This window comes from Phaethon aethereus (genome assembly GCF_964289735.1).
Source record: "Phaethon aethereus genome assembly, chromosome: 5".
NCBI lineage: Eukaryota > Metazoa > Chordata > Aves > Phaethontiformes > Phaethontidae > Phaethon > Phaethon aethereus.
In genome coordinates, this window is record NC_138579.1 from 64287178 (window position 1) to 64306467 (window position 19290).

At 41.9% G+C, this 19290-nt stretch overlaps 1 protein-coding gene across 1 annotated transcript in view; it reads left to right on the forward strand.

The window, feature by feature from the left end:
* Nucleotides 1-1111: 1111 nt before the first annotated feature.
* Nucleotides 1112-19290, forward strand: part of MPPED2 (metallophosphoesterase domain containing 2) — a gene marked incomplete at its 3' end in the record, with an annotated part of 104619 nt that continues 86440 nt past the window's right edge. The window contains exon 1 of the mRNA XM_082000358.1: nt 1112-1804. Coding sequence (XP_081856484.1) covers nt 1677-1804 — 128 coding nt within the window. The 5' untranslated portion in view covers nt 1112-1676. The remainder of the gene's footprint in view (nt 1805-19290) is intronic.

Here is a 19290-nt window from a genome sequence, read left to right on the forward strand (position 1 = left end):
TTTTTTTTCTTTCCCCCCTCCAGTAATAAAGATGATGAAGGATAGAACCCAATTACTGGAATGAAGGTTGCAGAATGTCTTAACCCAACTAACATATGGAAGTCTACATAGGCCTGAGGTTGTAAATAGTAAAATAAATGGCCTATAGCAGGCCATCTGCCATTTGCAGGGCATTTTTCTTGTGCTTCATGCCAAACTGGAAATTAGTCTTTGTATTAAAAATATATTTTTGAATAGAAATCAAAGATTCCAAATGTTTAATGTTACACATGGCAAACACATTTCTATCAGGGAGCTAAGAGCAGTCCAGCAAAATCACACTGGAAAAATACTGCTTAGTTTGATGCCCAGGGCTCAAGACACTCTTTTCTTTCCTATCTCTTTGTCTTCCCAGTAAGCGCTGATTTACTTTTGTAAATGACACACCAGATATGAGAAATCCACTACTGCGTGTAGCAACTAAAGGCAGGGATCAACTGCTGCAAAGCGTCATGATTTCGTGGAAGTTCTTGCATCTAGGATAGCGTGCCCCAGCTGAGGATCTACCTCATAAATAGTGTTTTTGAAGAGTGGCTCGTCTTGAAAGTGTTCTTCGAACATCAGCTGATCAGTTTTCACAAAGTCCCTCTGAAAGGAAGGCAGCTGACGTATCCTCAGTTTATTGATTGAAGAAATTGAAGCTCAGATTCTGTACAGGGAACTCAACAGCAATCGGGTTTGGGAAGTTCCTGGCTATTGGGCTTATGGTCATATTATAGAATGCTGCCAGTCTTACTGCAAAATACGTTTAAGAGCACTTTGAAGGAGTGAAAGGTAGGGAGGCAGAGAGAGGGAAGGGCGTATTTCTTTCATCTTATGCAGAAATATTTACGCATGAAATTGCGCTTGAATCTGTCAGAGAAGTCGTGACTGTCTGGTGATGAATCCAAACCAGTTTCATTGCTAGTGCACTATAACATGGACATTTTGTTAACATCGTCTAGATACTAGCCTTTCTCTGGACAGATAAATACTTTGATTCAAAGGTTTTTTGAGTGTACCTTTTGCTATGGAATTGTAAAATTTCCTGCTTTGTGTCTGTTTCTCATAAGTCTCCCAGTTGTAACTTACTTTGTGAAGCTAAAACAGGGCCTCGAAACCAAGAGCGCCTATTTGTGGAAAGCCACTTGTCCTTCAGGAAACGGGGTCCACTCCTTAATTTTCATGGTTGCAATTAGCACAAGATGTTATTTAAAATAAAGACTAGTAAATGTAGAGTATTTAACTGGAGCTTTCAACACAGGGTTTTGGTTTCCCCCCCTCCCCCCCCCCCGTGAAGATAAAGCCTTACTTTAAGCATTCATCCTTTGGATGTATTTAATGATGATGGAGTTAAATAGCGAGGTAATTAAAAAAAAAAAGTGAATAGTAATGTTTCTATTGAGAGTTGGGTGACGGGTACATCAGAAAATACAGAAAAAGATCTTTGAATGGAAATCAGGAGAGGATAGAGCAATATGTCTGCGTCTGTTTCCACCTCCGTTGGGTTTACAGCAGCGTGTGCTCTTTCTCTCCTGGCAGAGGCCTGCGGAGTTGATGAGGAGCTGCTTGGAGCCGGGAGCCGCCGGGAACACAATGCCCTGCCCCGCGCCTGGCCTTGGGAAGTTGTGAGCGGCTCATGTCCGTAAGGAGGAAGGATGGCTCATGGAATTCCCTCACAAGGCAAAGTTACCATAACGGTGGATGAGTACAGCTCCAACCCCACGCAGGCGTTCACGCACTACAACATCAATCAGAGCAGGTTCCAGCCTCCGCATGTGCACATGTGAGTATTCCTGACGTTGCCTTTGTGTGTATCTGCCTGCGCGTTGAGACGCAGAGCCGCTGCCGAAGGAGTGGGTTGAGAACGGGAAAAATTGGTTAGCCGCACTAGCTCTTAGGCAAAATGGTTATCACATTTCAGACGTGGCGTGTTTGGGAAACGCCGCTCCATCAACCACCGGCCTGCGACTTGCCCGGCCGCGGCTGATGGGCTGCCTCTGCCACTCGCCACTTCACTGATCTCACTTGAACTCGCCTGAGGGACCCGTTGCTTTAAAATTTAAGCTCCCTGCCCCCAGCCCTTACACTCAGCTGCGAAATAGGCCTAATTGGGACTAATTGTCCCCCCTGATCACTGAATCCTTTGTCCTGCTGGTTGCGAGTGGAACGTGTGCCGCATGCTGCATTCCACTCGCAACGCGCCGCACAAAGGACTCGGGGGCTGCCCAGCAGTTCCTCCCAAGAAATACAAATACGACGTTAAAACCACAAATGCGGCGTTAAAACCACGTCCCTGGCCCGAACTTAAACCAACAAAAGCATGGGAAGCGGGGAGCCGAGGGCTTCTTGCCTCACCTTGTTGTCCCTGGGCATTGTGTGTGACCCGCAGGACCATTCTGCTGCACAGTGCCTGGGCACAATGGCTTGCGTGGAGAGCTAAGTACCAGCTTTAACTCTGAATTTCCTTCCCATTGTTTAGTCAGATTTGATCTTTATCGGTTATTTCTGTGAAGGTTCTTTTTCTTTTAACATTAATAGACTGAAAAGCACGTGAAACTAAAACAAAGACGACATCTCTTGACCTCCTGCGTACCATTGTTAGTCAGGATTTTGAACCATGCCACACTATTGAATTTGATAAGGATTTTGCATAATAAGGGGGGAAAAGTTGTATGGAACTTCATTGCATTTTTGTTATGTAGAAGCCTGCCGGAAGAGTCACAATGTAGGAGTTCAGCACCTCCTAATAGGATTTCATGTGGTTACAATCTTCCTAAAGGCAACTTCAGGAAGGATGCTGAGAAGTGTCTGTCGTGCATTGTGACTTTTCAAGGTGGAAAAAGTTTTCATTAATTACATTTGATTTATTACTACAACGGTGATGTAACTCTTCTTTTAGAAGTATTTCCATGTCTTGATTCACTTTTCAGACCCTGTGTCAGCAAATTTCTGTTGTGTGTTTTGCACTCCACACTGCGCTTCTGACTGACATTAAGTACAACTGCTATGTAGAGAATGAATTCAGAGCAAACAAAAGAAATGCAGAAAGGGGTTTTAAAGAACCCCTTCTTATTGATGTTGATTTCAGTGGGAGCTGGTTTTAGGACCAACTAAGTGTAATGTTCAGCATTGTAAAAATTACTCCTGCTTTGTTTCAAAAACTCAGAAACACACATACAGCTACTTCCCTAATCATTTGTGTATCCCTTAAACGATATTGGCTTGACAGACGTCTTAAAAGATCTTTTACTTGTTTGGAGAAAATGTATAATTGAAATAAATACTGAAACTATAGGATACAATATAGTGATGGTATTTTAAAGGACTTTTAATTGAAGTACTGCAGCTTTCTTAAAACCAGTTATTTGGTTTCAAGGAAGGGCGTGGCATACTGAAGGGGAGATCAAAATTTAGAAAAATTGGAAGGGGATTAGTCCCGGGTTTACAACGGAAGCAAAGCAAACAATGTTGCAGTGCAGGAGGTGAGCTCGGTTCAGGTCTGGATAGCATATGGTGGGTTTTAGGAAACCTGTTGAGGAAGAAATGACAGGATCCTACCAGGTGTCTGGGGAAGCGGGTGGAAGAAAGCAAGGAAGTAAAGATATGACTGTGGCTGTGGGTTTCTGTGGTGGAAAGAACAGTAGAGTTATTTCTGGGGAGGAGAGGCTGGAGCGTGTGGTAGCTTCACAGGGGATCCTTATTTGTCTTCCCGATGTCTTGTAATGGCAGCATTATGCATATTTCTGAAAGAGGATGTCATCAAGCAAGAAACCTGAACATAAAATTGGTAAAAGCAGTATTAACAAGAAAGTCGTGATCTTTTTACCCTGTTGTATCTTTGCTAGTACCACATTGCTGCAGCTGCCAGGATTGTTTGATTTGATTTGGTTTTACAGTCTGCTTTTCTTGTTTGCTGTCTTAAAATAATGCATGCATATTTTTTTAAGAGGGAGTTTGAAGAGGTTTTGTTTTTCTCTAGTGAAAAATTTATTAAAAAAAATAATGGGAGGATGAGAAATGAGTAAAACAACATGGGAACTGAGCGTTATGACATGTATGTGAATAGCAGGGCAATATATTGCTACAGGGCCCTGCTGCATACCATAAATCAGTGACTGGGTGCAGCTTAAGGACAGTGTTATTTCCTAGAGGAAATACTTTTTTAAGAAGTAATTTTTTACAGATATGCATCTTCACGTGCAACGGTGAGAGCTGGATTCTTGGCGTATACTGAGCTATTTCTGGTTCCAGTATCCCTTGGGCCTTACTCTCACACAGAGTAGATGGGGAGTGTGGAGTATCGCCAGCGTAAACCTGGTGGTTAAGGCATTACTGGCATTACGCTGCCTGTTGCGTGGGACACGTGTCCTGCACTTTTTCTCCTGCTTTCATTTTGTGCCTTTCACATGAGTGTCATATAGCTTGATTAGCAGGGATACAGTTCTCTTTTTATCATCTTTATATGTATTTTTACACCAGCACTTCTCAGTGAATCCATTTAAGTGTACTGTCGGGGAAATAACAGTGTATTAAAGCTCCCTTTGCTTAGGCTGGCTGTGACAGCAGTTTTGTCAGCTACTTAGGCTCTGGTATAGAATGACTTTTGAATCAGTTTGTCCAGCCTTTGTATTTTATTTCTCTAATAATTAATGTTTGAACAGGTGTTCTAAAGACAATTTTTACTGTACAATTATTTTGGATAAAGGAATATCATGTTAAATATTTTGTCATCTTGAAGCAATGCTCCCACGCGTAAGTTCCAGTTATTTTCTGAAGATGTTGTAAAATGGTTTGTATTTGAATGCCTTGTACAAGTCATGTTTACTTTCAGTTAGTTTTAATTAACTGCATCACCTTAGTCCCCTGCTTTAAAGGGCAGCTGCAAAATAATAATAATTATAATGTGGCTGCCTTTGCTTCTTGGTGATTGTTATTCTTCTGAAAGTCTTCGTACTTTCCCATTTTTTCTCAGGAACTGTGATTTTAAGAGGCAAATGCTTCTTGCTCCTTTATTGTAGTGCTGCTAAGTATTATAAGGTTTTAAGGAAAAAAAAAAAAAACAACTTGTAAGCCTGTTTAGACCCTTGAGATGTTCTGGGTGAGGCTACCGGCATCGACGCCAGTGATAGCAGTGATGCAGCCTGGGGACAGGATGAGCACACGCAGGAGGGGCTGCCAGCCCGGGGCAGGTATGCTTTAAGCTGCAGAAGGCTTCATCCTGTGAAACTGCAGCCTCAAAATAGAAAGGATAGAGAAAATTTCTACTATTGTAAGAAAAAAGTAAAAATAACTAAACTTTGAAGGAATTCATCAGATATATTAATCATTTGCTTAGGGTGTTCTCTTTTTTTTTTTTTTACATTTCTTCTTTTAACGCTGCAGCTTTACAGCAGCCACCACAGCGGGTCTTTAAACCATTTTAATTTAACAGGAATTACTAAGGCTCAGTTCTGTGGAATCTTCCCATCTCACCCATTTTTTTCCTCGAGACTAATGGAAGGGAGCTGAGAAGAAAATGGTAGAAATCCAAACGGAAAATTATTTACTTAAGTTTTAACCAGAGGGAAAAATCTTCCTGTTTGGGTACAACACCCCATGTACTTTCAGGGGAGAAAAAAACTGGGGGGGAGGGCGAAATAAACTTCGTGTATCTGTTGTGGAAAATACCCATTTTGACAGGCCCAGCTGGTGAGGATGAGGGAGTTTGTGGCGATGAAGTAGCTGTGGCCCGAGCTGCTGCAGGCGAGATGTTCAGAGAAGTTCATTAGCTTTCCTCTGGTCTCACCAGCACGGGTGGTGGCTTGTTCTTAGGGTACTTGGAGTACACGTGAAAACGCTGGTATGGTTTAAATTCAGTAGTAGGGGAGTAAGAAAAATAGAGGTTTCTATGCCAGAGCAAAAGTCTTCTAAATGAGTTTCTGCATATCTGGAGATATGTTACGTGAACAATCTGTAACTATATAACTTTACTGCCTTTTCTGTACTGGAGTAATTACCCGTGTGAATATTCTTATTTTAAAACAAAGAATATAAACAGAGTTTTATATTAGTAGAAATATATATGTATTTAAGTGTGTGTGTGTAAATGTGTGTATATATAATAATAATAGTAGTATAAAAATATAGCTATATACTCATAGAAGAAGAAACTTTCAACTGTGACAAAGTCTTAAATTCTTAGAGCCCAGAGAACTTATTAGAATACTAACCTTGAGAAATAGGATCTTGCTTTTTTTTTTCCCTTGGGGAATCCATCCTTCATTTAATGGACTTTATAAACTCCCACTGAGATGAGTGGGAAATCATGCATTTGATTGGTAATATTCTCAACTTTTTGTTTCATATGAGGTGTGTGATATTTAGGGGGAGGGGAAAGGAGGTGGCATTGGTAGAATATGGACTCATTTGACATTTACAGAATAGTGGAGTTCATACATGTAATAATATTGGTTGAGAGAACAGTACAGAGATTCAGTCTCAACCTAGCTAGCTATACCTAGTGTGAGCGGGCAGGCTATTGCGGTTGATAATGATGTGATAGAGGATCACAGTTTCGGTGGAACATGTTGCTCTGTCCATTCATAACGCTTCTTACAAAAGCGCACACAGCTCACGACCACCTACGTTCCTTTTCACTACTTATTTATTTAGATAAATTGAAAAAAACCCAGTACTCCCTGAAACTTAGCAAGTTATGTTTAAGCTCTAATTGTGGAAACATGAGTACGTTGAACAAGTGTAGTTAAAACTGGAGCCTTACTTTTGGATTTTTACTGGAGTCATGGCTCGCAATCAGTCAGCTTACCTTTGTGCAATTTTAGTCTCCTTTCCCTCGCTGGTCCCTCGGTGGCGGGGGTGGCTACTGAAATGCGGCAGTTTACAGCCTGGTGCGGCAAGTAAAACAACGCGGTTTATCGGAAGCCCAGAGCGGTAGCCCTTCAGCAGCTGGCCGGAGCAGCTGAGCGCTCCCGGCAGCGGCGTGGGGATTCCAGCAGAAAGGCGGGAGGAGGACAGCTGCAGGTGAGAATCCTTACAGCTGTCCCAAAATAAATAGTCCCCGCTCCAGAAGAGGGCCATTAACTGATTGCATTTTCTGAGTCTCCTGCCACAGAGCAATGGAAGCCGAGTTGCAAAGGTGCTAATTTTAACCATCATTAAGAAAACGCTTTTACTGCAGCGTGTGTGAGTTAAAAACATTAAGATCAGAAGAGACCTTGCATTATTTAAAGTTAGTTATTTTGCAAAATCTAAGCATAGAATAAGTTCTAAACTTAAATTTTTACATGTAAAATGAGAATAAAAACTTTTTCATGGGGATACACTATTTAAAGCCTTTTAAGATGCTTGAGAGGAGCATGCTGAAAGTGAAGTGTCATATTGCAGTTTTGTAATTAAAACTCAGATTTAGGCCCCTTGTGTTTATGAAGTGCAGCTGTAATAGACTATACTCTCTTGAAAAATTGGTTAAGTTTCTGACCTCTCTTTGTGCCATTGTAAAAAGGAATAATACCAACCAACCTACCTTTAAAAAAAAGTCCCGACGTCCCTGGAAGGCTGATGCTGTAAAAATGCCAGTGTTATTATTATAATAAATCTGGGACAGGTTTAAAATAATTTTTTGCCACCATCACCCTATTGGTTACTGGATTTCCAGATTGCCCTGTCCTAAGATGGAGCCAGATCTGGTTTAAATTGGTGACACGAGTGCTAGTGGGACCTGGCTACCAGAGCCGTCTCCGTGCCTGTGGAGCTCAGTCAGTCCCTCGGGATGAGGTACCGGCCTTGGGCAATGACCACTGGTTGCCTGAGTGTAAAAGCCATGCCGGGAGGTCACGTGCAGGGCAGGAGAGGGGGTAAGTTCCTTGATACACAGGCTTCAGTGCCGAACCTGCCGCTCCCCAGCGGCTCGTCCCTGCCCCGGTGCCGCGCGCTTTGCCATCTCCCAGCAGCGCTGGCAGAATCTTTCGGGAGGCTGCTGTATAGGTCACACCGCTGAAACGGTCTAGGTTAAAATGTCTGTTCAGTGGTGGGTTTTTTCCCCAGTGAGCTACTTCCAGTGACTTCTTGCTTGGTGTAGCCTCACCAGCAGTGGGTTATGGGGGTGGCCAGCACAAGTGGGGGGGCAGTGACCTTATGGACCAGCCAAGGGGCAAGGATAGGAGGAGATGGACGTTTCTTCACCTGACTTCTTCATTGACGAAATCATGCTGTTAGCACACCACCTTGTAGAGTCAGGCTGGCCGCTGTGGTAAACCCTGAGAGAGAAGGAGAGAGGGAGAAAGGAAGAAAGGAAGAATGAATTGTTTGTTTTTTATACACATATATGTTAATGTTCTTTTGTGCTGTATGAATCATGTAAAGAAGCCCTCAGGTAACAAATACTTTAATTGTAAGGCCCCGTTTCAGTAGCTGAGCGCTATAAATGGAAATTTTCATTACATGATTTGATTCTACCTGTGTAGTTCCTTTAGTGGTCAGTCCTACTGAGTGGCAGTTGACTTACAATTTCATGTCTATGTACAATATACAGTGCGTTCTTACCTTACGGGAGGTGTGCGATGGGATGGGACCAGCAGTGCTTTTTGCAGTGCTGGTCCCTACCAGAGTGCCTTGTGCTGGAGGGAGACCGCTCACCGAGGGAGTTCTTTGCTGTGAAGTAGTTAGGCAAAAAAGAGGGGCATATGTTACAAGCGGGATGTTGTACTGTCACTGGACGCTTGTAATTTCTTCTTTTAAAATACCAGGGTGGTAGGGATGCTGTTGTGGAAGCAGCCGATTTGTGCTGTTGTTTAATGCTTGAAGGGTGAGGGTGCAATCTATCCTGTGAAACAACTTGTAGAGCATAGATTTCTGTACAGGGAGTTAATACTTTTACAGAGTTTGCAGGCGCCACACTGAGAATCTCATCGTAGAGTTTTTAGCTCATGTTTTTTTCCTAGGGGCAGAATGAGGCTGGTCCTCCCAGCCAGCAGTGATGAGAGAGTGTGTTCCTTGTGACGGATGGACTTCCAAGCCCGAGGAAAGTGCCATACCTACCTACCACGTATCTTGTTATTTTGCTTTACAAATCCTTGTTTGACTATCTTGTTGCACAAATAAACGAAAGGAAAGCCCTGTAAACAATGTTGGTTTAGAGGTCTGTATTATATGTTAAATTACTATATGCAGCTCATGTTTGATGCAGGACTATTTCAGAAGTGCTGAAGTGTTATTGATGAACATTGATTTTTGTACTGAATGTTGTATGGTAACTTTCTAAGTTTACGTTTCCAATCTTGAGCTACCAGAGGTGGCTTAATTCCCGAGTCAGTTGCCTATCATGGGTATCTGGAAAATTGTAGAAATGGAGAGCCAGTATGTCTCCTTCCCAAAATAACATTTAGCCAGTTTTGGTTTTGAATTCTGTCGAATGTCATGGCATAACTTGAGAAAATAAACGTGCTTAGGCATAGCAGAAATACAGTGAGGCAGGGAGATATCTTTAAAACAGTTACCTCTTATCAGTGAGCTTGTAAAGTTACTTCTTTGAAGATACAGTAAAGTTTGGTGTAGGGATTACCTGCAAGTGATGAGTGCTAGCAGAGAAAGTGGAGTGCCAGCGTTGGGTAGGAATTAAGTGCCAGCATTGGGTAGGAGGTCCCCTTGGTCTTGCATGGTAAAATAATCCGCCTTTTAATTCATGCCAGTTTTTTTCAAGTCCCCAGAGAGGATTTCAGCAAGTTGTGAGTTTTCATCCTTGAAGCAATGGCTTCTTGTTTCCAGTGGTTTGAATCATACGTGGCACGTGCAGTTGTAGTTTCATGGACTTCGTCATGATTGTTCCTGCTTGCAGAAGGCCTGATGCTGGCTTTTGGATCTTTTCTATAATGTGTGCATGCAGAGCAGTGCAAAATAGAAGAAAGAGGTAAGCGTGTCTGCATATATTTCATAGAAGATACTTCAGAAGATATAAAGAGCTTGTTGTTTGGTGGGTTTTGGAGATTCAGGTCTTGCTCATTTACTTTCAGGTTTGATGTGGACCATTAAGATTGCAATTTTTAGGTCTTATATTACAGAGGGCAAGTTTTGTGATACTGCTGTGGTTGTTTTTAATTACAAAATGAGGAAACTATGAACAAAACGTGTGGGTTTAAACACTGACGTCAAACCAGTTGTGTCTTGTAGTAAATGTGACTAGACTTCATTTAATGATTTTGACGCCCTTGTCAAACAAAAAGACCTGTGTATGATAATCTTGCACCCAGTGACGTGTACAGTAGCCGGCAGCATGCCTGGAGCAGTACCAAGTGGTTAGAGCAGAAAACTGCAAGTCTGGATTCCAAACAATAAACTTTAGGTACCTGGAGTTGCGATAATTTTATTTATTTCCTGAAGAGTTGATCGTAAAGCTTGGTCTTAACCTCCATGAACCTGCAGATTCTCCTGACACATCAAATTTATGTATCCCGCAGGATCTGCTGCACGAAGGTTGGCGGAAACAAAATGCTGGTGGATGAGCACTGGTGTTGCATGCCGCTGCTGGAGCTTTCAGGGTGGGGGCAGAGAGGACGGCTAGAGAGTACGTCAACCCGTAATCCCCAAATACAGTCGTCCTCTTCATAACTGATGGATCAAGCCCGTGTTATTTCTTTCTCTTGTCTTGTTGATCGGAATGCTGTCAACAGAGTTCACCTGCGTACTCTCCCCTGACAGGGAAATGGTTGCCCCTAGTTTTATGCACCCTATTTTATAATGGGCATGTTTTCTAAATTTAAATCGTTATGTTGAGGGGAGAGACAAATAGGAAAATCCCAAACTCTCCTATTTTTTCCAAAAGATTATTTAAATTGTTGTGCTCTGTGGTGTTTTGCAAGGTTGGTTTTTGTCACGGGTTGTGGATTTCATATTCCCAGACCCTGTCTTCCTTGCATGCTGCTTGGCATTAGGGCTACAGAGATTCCACTGGATGTTGACAAGGAAAAAACAGTACTGGAGGCATCCTGGCAATAGAGTCCCCACTTAACTGTACTGGGCATTAACTTCTATCCACCAGCACATTAGACTTAAAAGCACACAGCCATTAAGTGTAGCACTGCCTTCCCAGGAGGGCAGCAGATGGAGAGAGAATGGGGGAGGGAAGGAGAAAGGAGTACGATAGAGGGACTTTATCTGATGTATTTGTGAGCCAGGAAACTTGCTATTTACCACGTTTACAATTTCTCTGGTATAAGGAATTGAGTGTAGTGACTGGGAGCACCAGGGTCAGCACATTACTCCTAAATGTTTAGCTATTGTATCAGTTTATGGGAAGGAAAAGCTGCTAGTCCAGTATATCTTCCCTCATGCTCCTTTTATATAGGCAACACAAAGAAGAAAGTCATTACTTTTTAATTACTCTAGGCTTCTTTGTTTCTTAAAGCACATTCACTTTTGGCCAGCAGTGAGAATTACCAAAGGGTTATTTTCTTTCCTGTGAATGGTGAAGTAGTAGTTTTAGGGAAAATAATTGTTCAGAATTAAAATTTCATGTGGTCCAGCCCATTTAATAAATAGGAGCCTTGTCCTATACTTGTTAAATGCAGTGATTAGTGACACTCTTACTGCTTCCAGTGGGACAGGGCCAGTCACTTAGAGATGCCAGATTAAGTGGCTCCCTCAATTTTAAGCTGTGATTCTTTCAGGGACCTCCTTTATCTGGTTGTTAACAATGTACATATAAGATCTGATAATTAACAGATGTTAAAGAAGAGGGAAATTTCATCTTATGGTTTGTTAATTTTGCAAGTCTCAAGTCAGCCCAGCATTTACTTTTCCTCCTGGTGGAAAGGAGTGAATAAATTAAAACTAAATAAACACATAATTCTACATAAAAAATTATATAGAGCGCAGGTGTAATATTTGAAATTACTTGGAAGTTTTTGAAATGTTTTAATTTCCATTATATCTCTCTTGATAAGACTTTGATTTTCCATTGTCTTTTGTTTGTTAAACTGATGTTTGCAGCTTTGAAAGGAAGGCACGTTTACAAGAATAACAAATTTTGTTCTGCTATCATTACTATTCTATACCTTGAAAGTTTCCACTTAGGACACCTTCTTTGGGTTACTGAGGGAGAGTTATGACTCGTATTGCAACTTCTTAGATCTTTTGGAGGGTATTTTAATTGTTTATACAAAGTTCTTAAGAGAGTTTTTCTGCTAGAAATGTCAGTATAATGATGCTGCACAGATCAAATACTGAAATACGAGTTTCAGGCACCCTCTGAGAATTAAAGCATTGATGATAATCCTCTAGGGTTGGTATATGATTTTTTTCTTTTTTTTTTTTTTTTTCCCCCCACTGTGACCTTTGGTGGTGTTCTGCTCGGCTACTTTGCATTGCTGCTCTGTGAGAGTGCTGCTGCGTTAATGGATCACACATACTATTCCTCTCATCTTGGCAACAAATGAAGATACTTCGGTCTTGGAGTTTTCATCATTTGTTGTTAGTTCTCTCTTACCATAAATTCCATGCCTTCAAGAAAACAGGTGGTTTTTAAAATGTATGCAAGTAGAGTAGAGCCTTCATTTTCTTTGAGCCGGAGGAGAAAGGAAATCCATGGTATTGGTTTCAAGAAATTAAAATGTTCTATGTTTAAGGGGATTTCGTTTTGTTTTCAGGCTCATTCATTTTAGATGTCATTAATACAGAGCATATGTTCCTGAAAAGGATCCTTGCATTCAGTCTAGATTGTCAAGAGGAGTATTAATGTAAGTTGAAAATTAACTTTGGGTCACCTGGCTTCCTTGATAGTCTGGTCTGTTCATAATGTCATTTAATACTGTGATACGCAAGAGTCATTATTTTCAGTCAGTATTTCTCTTGGAAGGTTTTTAAGACATCTCGACAGAACAGGAAAGACCTTTTATGAATCATTTTATACAGTGCAGAGTTAAAAGGTATAAAGTGAAACACATAGAGTCAGAAGTTGGTAGAGGTGTTTGTGATTAATTAGTTCAAATTAAATGGGAGTCTACAGAAGATTTGCTACAAGAAGTGGCAATTTTCTGGATATCTGGTTAGAAGGAGGTAGTGCAATTTCTTTAGGGTCCAGACACTTGTCCAATAAAACGCAAGAGGAATGTACTGGAGGTGACTAACACAGAATAAATGGAAGATGAGAAATGGATAAATGATCTCAAATACCCAGAAATAATCAGAGATAAGATGGTGCCCTAAAGTATAGTTCTTAGCTCACCTTGCACCTGCAGCTGTATTTCATTTGCTACGCTTTTACTGTCTGCATATGTGTTTAAAGGCAATCTTGCTGTCGCATGAAGCATAGCAGTAATATATGGCACATTATTGCTGCAGCAGTAGTATTGGAGTCTTGTCTTTCAGGTTTGTGTGTGTTTTATTATTTTCCTAACAAAAGCTTTTTTAGATTTTGAGCTTCCAGACTTACGCCTTGTAGTTGTTCATAAGGGAACCTGGCGATGCTGACCAAGAGGTTGTACGTTAACATACTGCGAGGCAAGGTCATTTGAACCTTTCAGTGCTGTGCCCAGAACCTACTGGCTTTAAAGGCACACTTTTTTTTTTTATTCTTTACAATTTTTCTTCTGTTGGGCTTAGTGTGCTTGTGAGCAGTATCAGACAGTGCACTGGGAACAAATTCTCTTTCTCCACGTATGCACACAGAGCTATTGTAGTTACTGTTAGAGCTTCCCTCATAAGTTCCCCACAAATGACTGTCGTCGCTTGCCTGTAGGGACTTCATGTGGAACCGTGAGGGTAGATTAGTCTCTGCCTCCATTTAAACTAGTTTCTTCAGAGAACACCAGTTGCCGTGGTGGTCTTTGTTACATGAATGTCTTTACAGGAACTAAAACAGAGTCCTTTGAGGGCTTTTTTTTTAAGGTACTAAACAGCTGTCGGGGTAGAATTTCTGTTTGTTTAGGGTCAGATTAGACAATGAGCTGTAAATGAAAAATCAGGTATCCTGCTATTTATCCCCTGAGTCATCTAATCGTAAACTATGTACTGTGCATTTGTAGGCCATGAACAGTGCTGACAAGTATGTTCAAAGAATTTATGGGGTTTTTTCCTATTTCCCAAGCAGAAAAAGACAGAGAACTAAGAGTTAAAATGTTGACTCACCGATAGTATAACTTAAGTATATTATGTATCAGCTACATGGGTGGCTGCTGGAGTTGCCATCCTCAGATTTCTGATTTTAGCACCCTCATGAAGGTTGTTATCCTGCAGAAGGAACAGTTGGATGAAGCATGGAAAAGTTTCCTGAACTGCCTCAGTTGGCACCTCAGTGTATTACTATAAATGAAAATCAGCTCTACTTCACTTGAATGCTTTGGCTTTAAACAGTGATATTCAAGAACCATGGTATATGGGTGGCTATATCTAGGAGAAGTATGAAAAAGAGTAAAACCTAGGCTGTCCTCCTTTAATTTGTTGCCGAATGCGGGTCAATACCCTGGCTCAGAGTGGGCAATGACACTTGCTGGCTGCAGTGCTCCCAGTACTCACACACCGAAGTTACCTTAGGCAGCATTTAAACAACTGTTTTTAAATGTTTATCTAACTTTTGCAGTCATTTTTTGGTCCAGTACTCTGGAAGGGTTGTGTTGCTATACATGTGACTGCAGCCGTGACTACCCACGTTGTTTGAGCGTGACAGAGTTGAGGTCTGCTCTCTGTGAATACGATGTGTTTCACCCATTACCAATTTGCAGTAGTTGTACCGCAGTAACTCCTAGTTGTAGGAGGTGTTGTGGTTACTGCATTAGTTGCAACTTGAAATTTTAGTGGTGTTGGTTTGATGATTCTTGCAGATCTCATAACTGAAAGGGCTTTTAAAAACAGGTGGGCATAGTATTAAAGCAATGACTACATGGCTTTAGCAAAAAATGTTTTCTGTCTGTCTGACTGGTGCTGCTGCCTGTGTTTTTGAAATAAAGTCTTCTGATCCATTACACAGCTACGCTTCCGATTTCTCTGAGGAGCCTATGACTGTATTTTGGACATGGCTTCTGAAATGTATGATACAGCTGCCAGTGACCTGGCAGCTTAATCAAGTTAGGAGTTCAACTGTACAAAGAAAAAAGAAACCTTATTCATTAACCCCCATGTATCTTTTGGTAATGAATAAAGGAGGTGTGGGTAATTACAAAAAAGACTTGAAGGTAAATGGAGACATTTTAGTAGGTATTTCCCCCACTGTGAGAATCTGACTTTGTGATGGCATGGGGGGACACCAGTCCACATGTGCAATTTAAATAGGTCTGGATTCTGCATGATAAATACGCCCCGGATGCAGGGGAGAAAACCAGCACATTCTCTCAGGATGCTGTTAGGGCCAAGCAGAATCTCATTAGGGACAACTTCAAAGATCAGTTCCTCATGTCCATAAAAACAAGTGTAAATTATCTTCTGTGAGCCTGCTGTTAGCAGTTGCACTGTTACATTATGCATGATTCTAGACTGCACATGGTATGAACAAACTGCACTATGTTTCATTAGTGTTTTTCATTTTTATGTTAAGCCTGGCAACTTTGCTGTTTATTAGTGTTGTTTTGGCTAATGTCCTATTTGACTTAAAATTTCCTGTTATATTAGCTGTTAGTAGTGACACAAAGTCTGAAAAGAACTTCTAAGATTCTACAGTGCTTATGTTTTCAGAGAGGAATAGCATCTAGACAACTCCCTGCATTGACAGGGTTACTCGAGTCCTCTGCTCCCTGCACTTGGTAGGAAGGAGCTGCTCCTGACTCTCTCGGGGTGAATCTTGAAGCTTTTCACTTCACCTGAATGTTTATTAAAATAGTAAGAGTGTAGAACTTCAGTAACTTGTCTTTTCACTGAGCTACATACCTCATCATATATATTTGAAAGGCCAGTTTGTAACTACTGCTGGGGAGATGTTTTTAAATAGTGACGTGCAACCTCTGTACGTGGAAGTTTTATCACAGTGGGACCAAGATTTTTGAGCTTAAGTCTTCATTATCCTTGCAGAAACAGTAAGATGCTGTGCAATATTTTTTTAAACTGAGCTATATTGCTAAAAAGGGTGAAAAAACACTTTTAATTTTTTTTCTTGTGGTCTTTCTGCCTTTTTTATATGGCTTAATCACTGATGAAGCCAAGCTAGGAAAGCATTCACTTGCACACCTAGACAAGGTTCACCACCGCCTTCAGATGCGATGTTAAACTCCCAAACGGGTCAGCGGTCTGATTTGCACCATGGCTTCACGAAGAGCTGCAAACCTGTGGTTTTATGAGGGCTTTTTTTCCCCCTGTTTTTGGCGGGGGGGGGTGATACTGCCAGCTTGAATAGCCCTCACTCCTTTGCACTGCTCTTCCGTTCTCCCGCGCGTGTCTGTGTTGTACGTGTGACGTAAGTGGGAATTCAGAGTAAGCCCCTGGAGTGAGAGGGAGAGAAACGCTACGTACCCCGGTTCAGTTCCCCCGTCCCGTTCACCATCTGTCCCTGCAGACGGTTGTCCCGGCACGACGGGGGAGACTCCCGAAGCGGGAGCCAGCCGCGGCCAGCGGGACCTGGGAGCCGCAGAGGCTGGCGCGGCTGCTGAAGGGCGAGGTTATCAAACTGCATGCCCTCGCTGATTAGTAATGAATTTGTGGTTAATGTATGGCCGACTTCGCAGTTCGTTTGCAAAAGCACTGCATGAGACATAGCTATGAAGTTGTTGGTTTATGTGCCTTGTGGTGTTGGATGGTTTAGAGTTCAGTGCGTAGGTGAATTGCAAAGCCAGAACGAACCCACGTGAGACTTTTGTGTGATTTCCAAACACTGTGTAAAGAATTCCCCAGTGTTTTTGAAAGCTACAAGAATAATCTGAGAAATTCTGCATCCTGAAGGGCCTGAGTGCACCTGTGGAGATCAGCGGGAATTTTGACTCTGCCTTTCTGCAGGGCCAGAGTGGAGCTTCAAAGCATGGGGAGTGCTGAGCTGCCAACTCTCCTGCCGGTGTTGCTGCGATGAGTGATGCTCGTCACGGCGCACGATGCCGGTGCAAGGATTGAGGAGAAGTACCCCATTTTGAACCGTAGGGTAGCGTGTCTGGACCTTCCCTGGTACTGAGGCCTCTGGGGAGCCGCAGGCAGTCAGCATGGTCCCACTTGAATCTGCACTGATGGGATGGGATGAGTGAAGGATGGTCATGGTGACGGGGAGCCTTGGACATGATGTTCTCTTCTTGAAACCCCTTAATCCTCGTTTAGAGCACCTTCCTACCTGCGGCTCCCCTGGGAGAAAGGGCAGTTAGTCTGAACAGAGGCCAAATCTAGTTTAGTGACGTTTGCTAGTATAGTTCCAATGTTAATAATGTTAACAGATCCACCTAATGAGGACACATGTTATGCTGGTAAAAAAGCTTATACCCTTGACAGCAAGCAGCCAGATGGAGGAAAAACTGTGGAAGCAAAAGACTTGCTCCTTCCTGGTTTTAGGTTTTTTGTTTAGTTTCATATATAGCAGCTCTTTTATTGTTACAAATACATGCAAAAATAATTTTCTCTGACTGACATGACTTTCTAGTGCAGAGTAGTCTGAATTTTAATGAAATTTAAAAACATTGAGTTCTCTAATCTGGAAAACTCCCAGCTATTTCAGTTGCTTTTTCAAATCTAATGAGCCAAAAAGCCACCTTTAAATTTTTTTTTATGCTCACCAGGTGTAAGAGGAGAATTTGACTGATCTTTTTTTTTTCCTCTGACTAAACGACTGAAGGAATCAAAATAACCCACGTGGTGTATATTTGTTTCTACATGTATGTTCCTAATATGTATGTATGTACATATATGTATAGTTGGTGCTTACTTGTTGCCCAGAGAGAATGTTTACATGTAGCAATAGTTTTGCCATTCTCTGGAAGCTTGCTTTCTTTTGCCTTCGATTTTAAAGCCTGTGAAACCCTGAGATGGTTTGTTATCTCGCTAAGGAGTGCTCGGCTTCATTAGAAGTTCAAGAATGCGTTGGGAGGAAGTCTTCATTTAACATCATTGTTTAGGTCTGGCTCTTTGTCTGACCATAGCAGACAATGTTTGAAATGGCGATAAGATAAGAAGTGGCAGTGATAGCCATGCTGCAGGGTTACTGGAAGGGCATGAAACGGTGTCTAGCCATTGGACTTCAGAGGTTTGATTCTTAGTTGTAATGGGTGATTGAAATGTTCTTCTTGTAGAGTTGGCAGTTAATGTGGCATTCATGTCAGTGTGTCCCTCAGGAAAAAATGAAGTGGTTGTAGGAAAACAAAGAAGAAAAAAGCAAAGTCTGTAGAACTGAGCAGAGCATAACTTTGGTTTTTTATATAGAGCATGGTCACTTGCTGTTTTTAAAGCTCAAAGAAATACATGAGACCATGTAAGGATACAGTTTTGTCCGAGGAAGATATTAAAAAAAAAAAAAACAAACCAGTAACAAAAACCCACGTCTGGTTAGGACTGGGATGCTGGGAAAGGTAGGTGTGAAGAAGGTTGTGAAATATAGCCTCTTAGCATAATAAAGAAGCTCCAGTCAGGGCTCTTGTTATCTCAATATATTAAAGTTAATTGCTATTCTGCTTTTCTTTCTTCATTCGTTTTGTTTGTTTGCTTTTAATTTGTCTGTTTAGGAAGTCTGTTTCCCAGCCTAATACTGTCTCTAACAAAAGGAGTCATCTAGAAGTCAAACATATGATGCAAGATCAAACTGCGTGTGGAAGTAGAGAAAACTCATTAGACCAAGGCGCTTCTTATTTTTGTCTTAATAGGAAGAAAATAAAACTGGAAATAGGAGAATAGCTGTGTTGATCCAACATGTAATTTCCACTGAAAGGAGCAGCCCACTGCCTTCATTCCTGCCATGCCCCAGTGCTCCTATTGCTTCCCCTGTGCTTGTACTGGTGAGCTGAATCGGCTTGTGGAGGGGCCACACGACTTCCAGGGCTAGTCCAAGCCAGCAGTTGCTCCTTGAGAAGTGGCAAGGTAGGCACAGGAGAACAGCTAGATCTAGATCTAGGTCCGCACAGCTGTCCTGTGAATATGCCCGTCTAGGCTGTGATGTCTGAATGTGATGTCTTGACTTGTAGTACTGGCTCAAGACAGTTGTTAGTGCAGTTGCACTGTGAATGGGGTTGGGAAGAGGTGTGCCTGGAAAAAAGGAGTGATTGGGAGTGGCTGTGACCAGTCAACTGTCTGTGGGCTTGCAGTATGGTTTCTGGGTCAGTGGAAGAGGAAGGTGGCCTTTCTTCCCTTTTTCCTGACAAGTACCCATGAAACGGCTCATGGCTCATC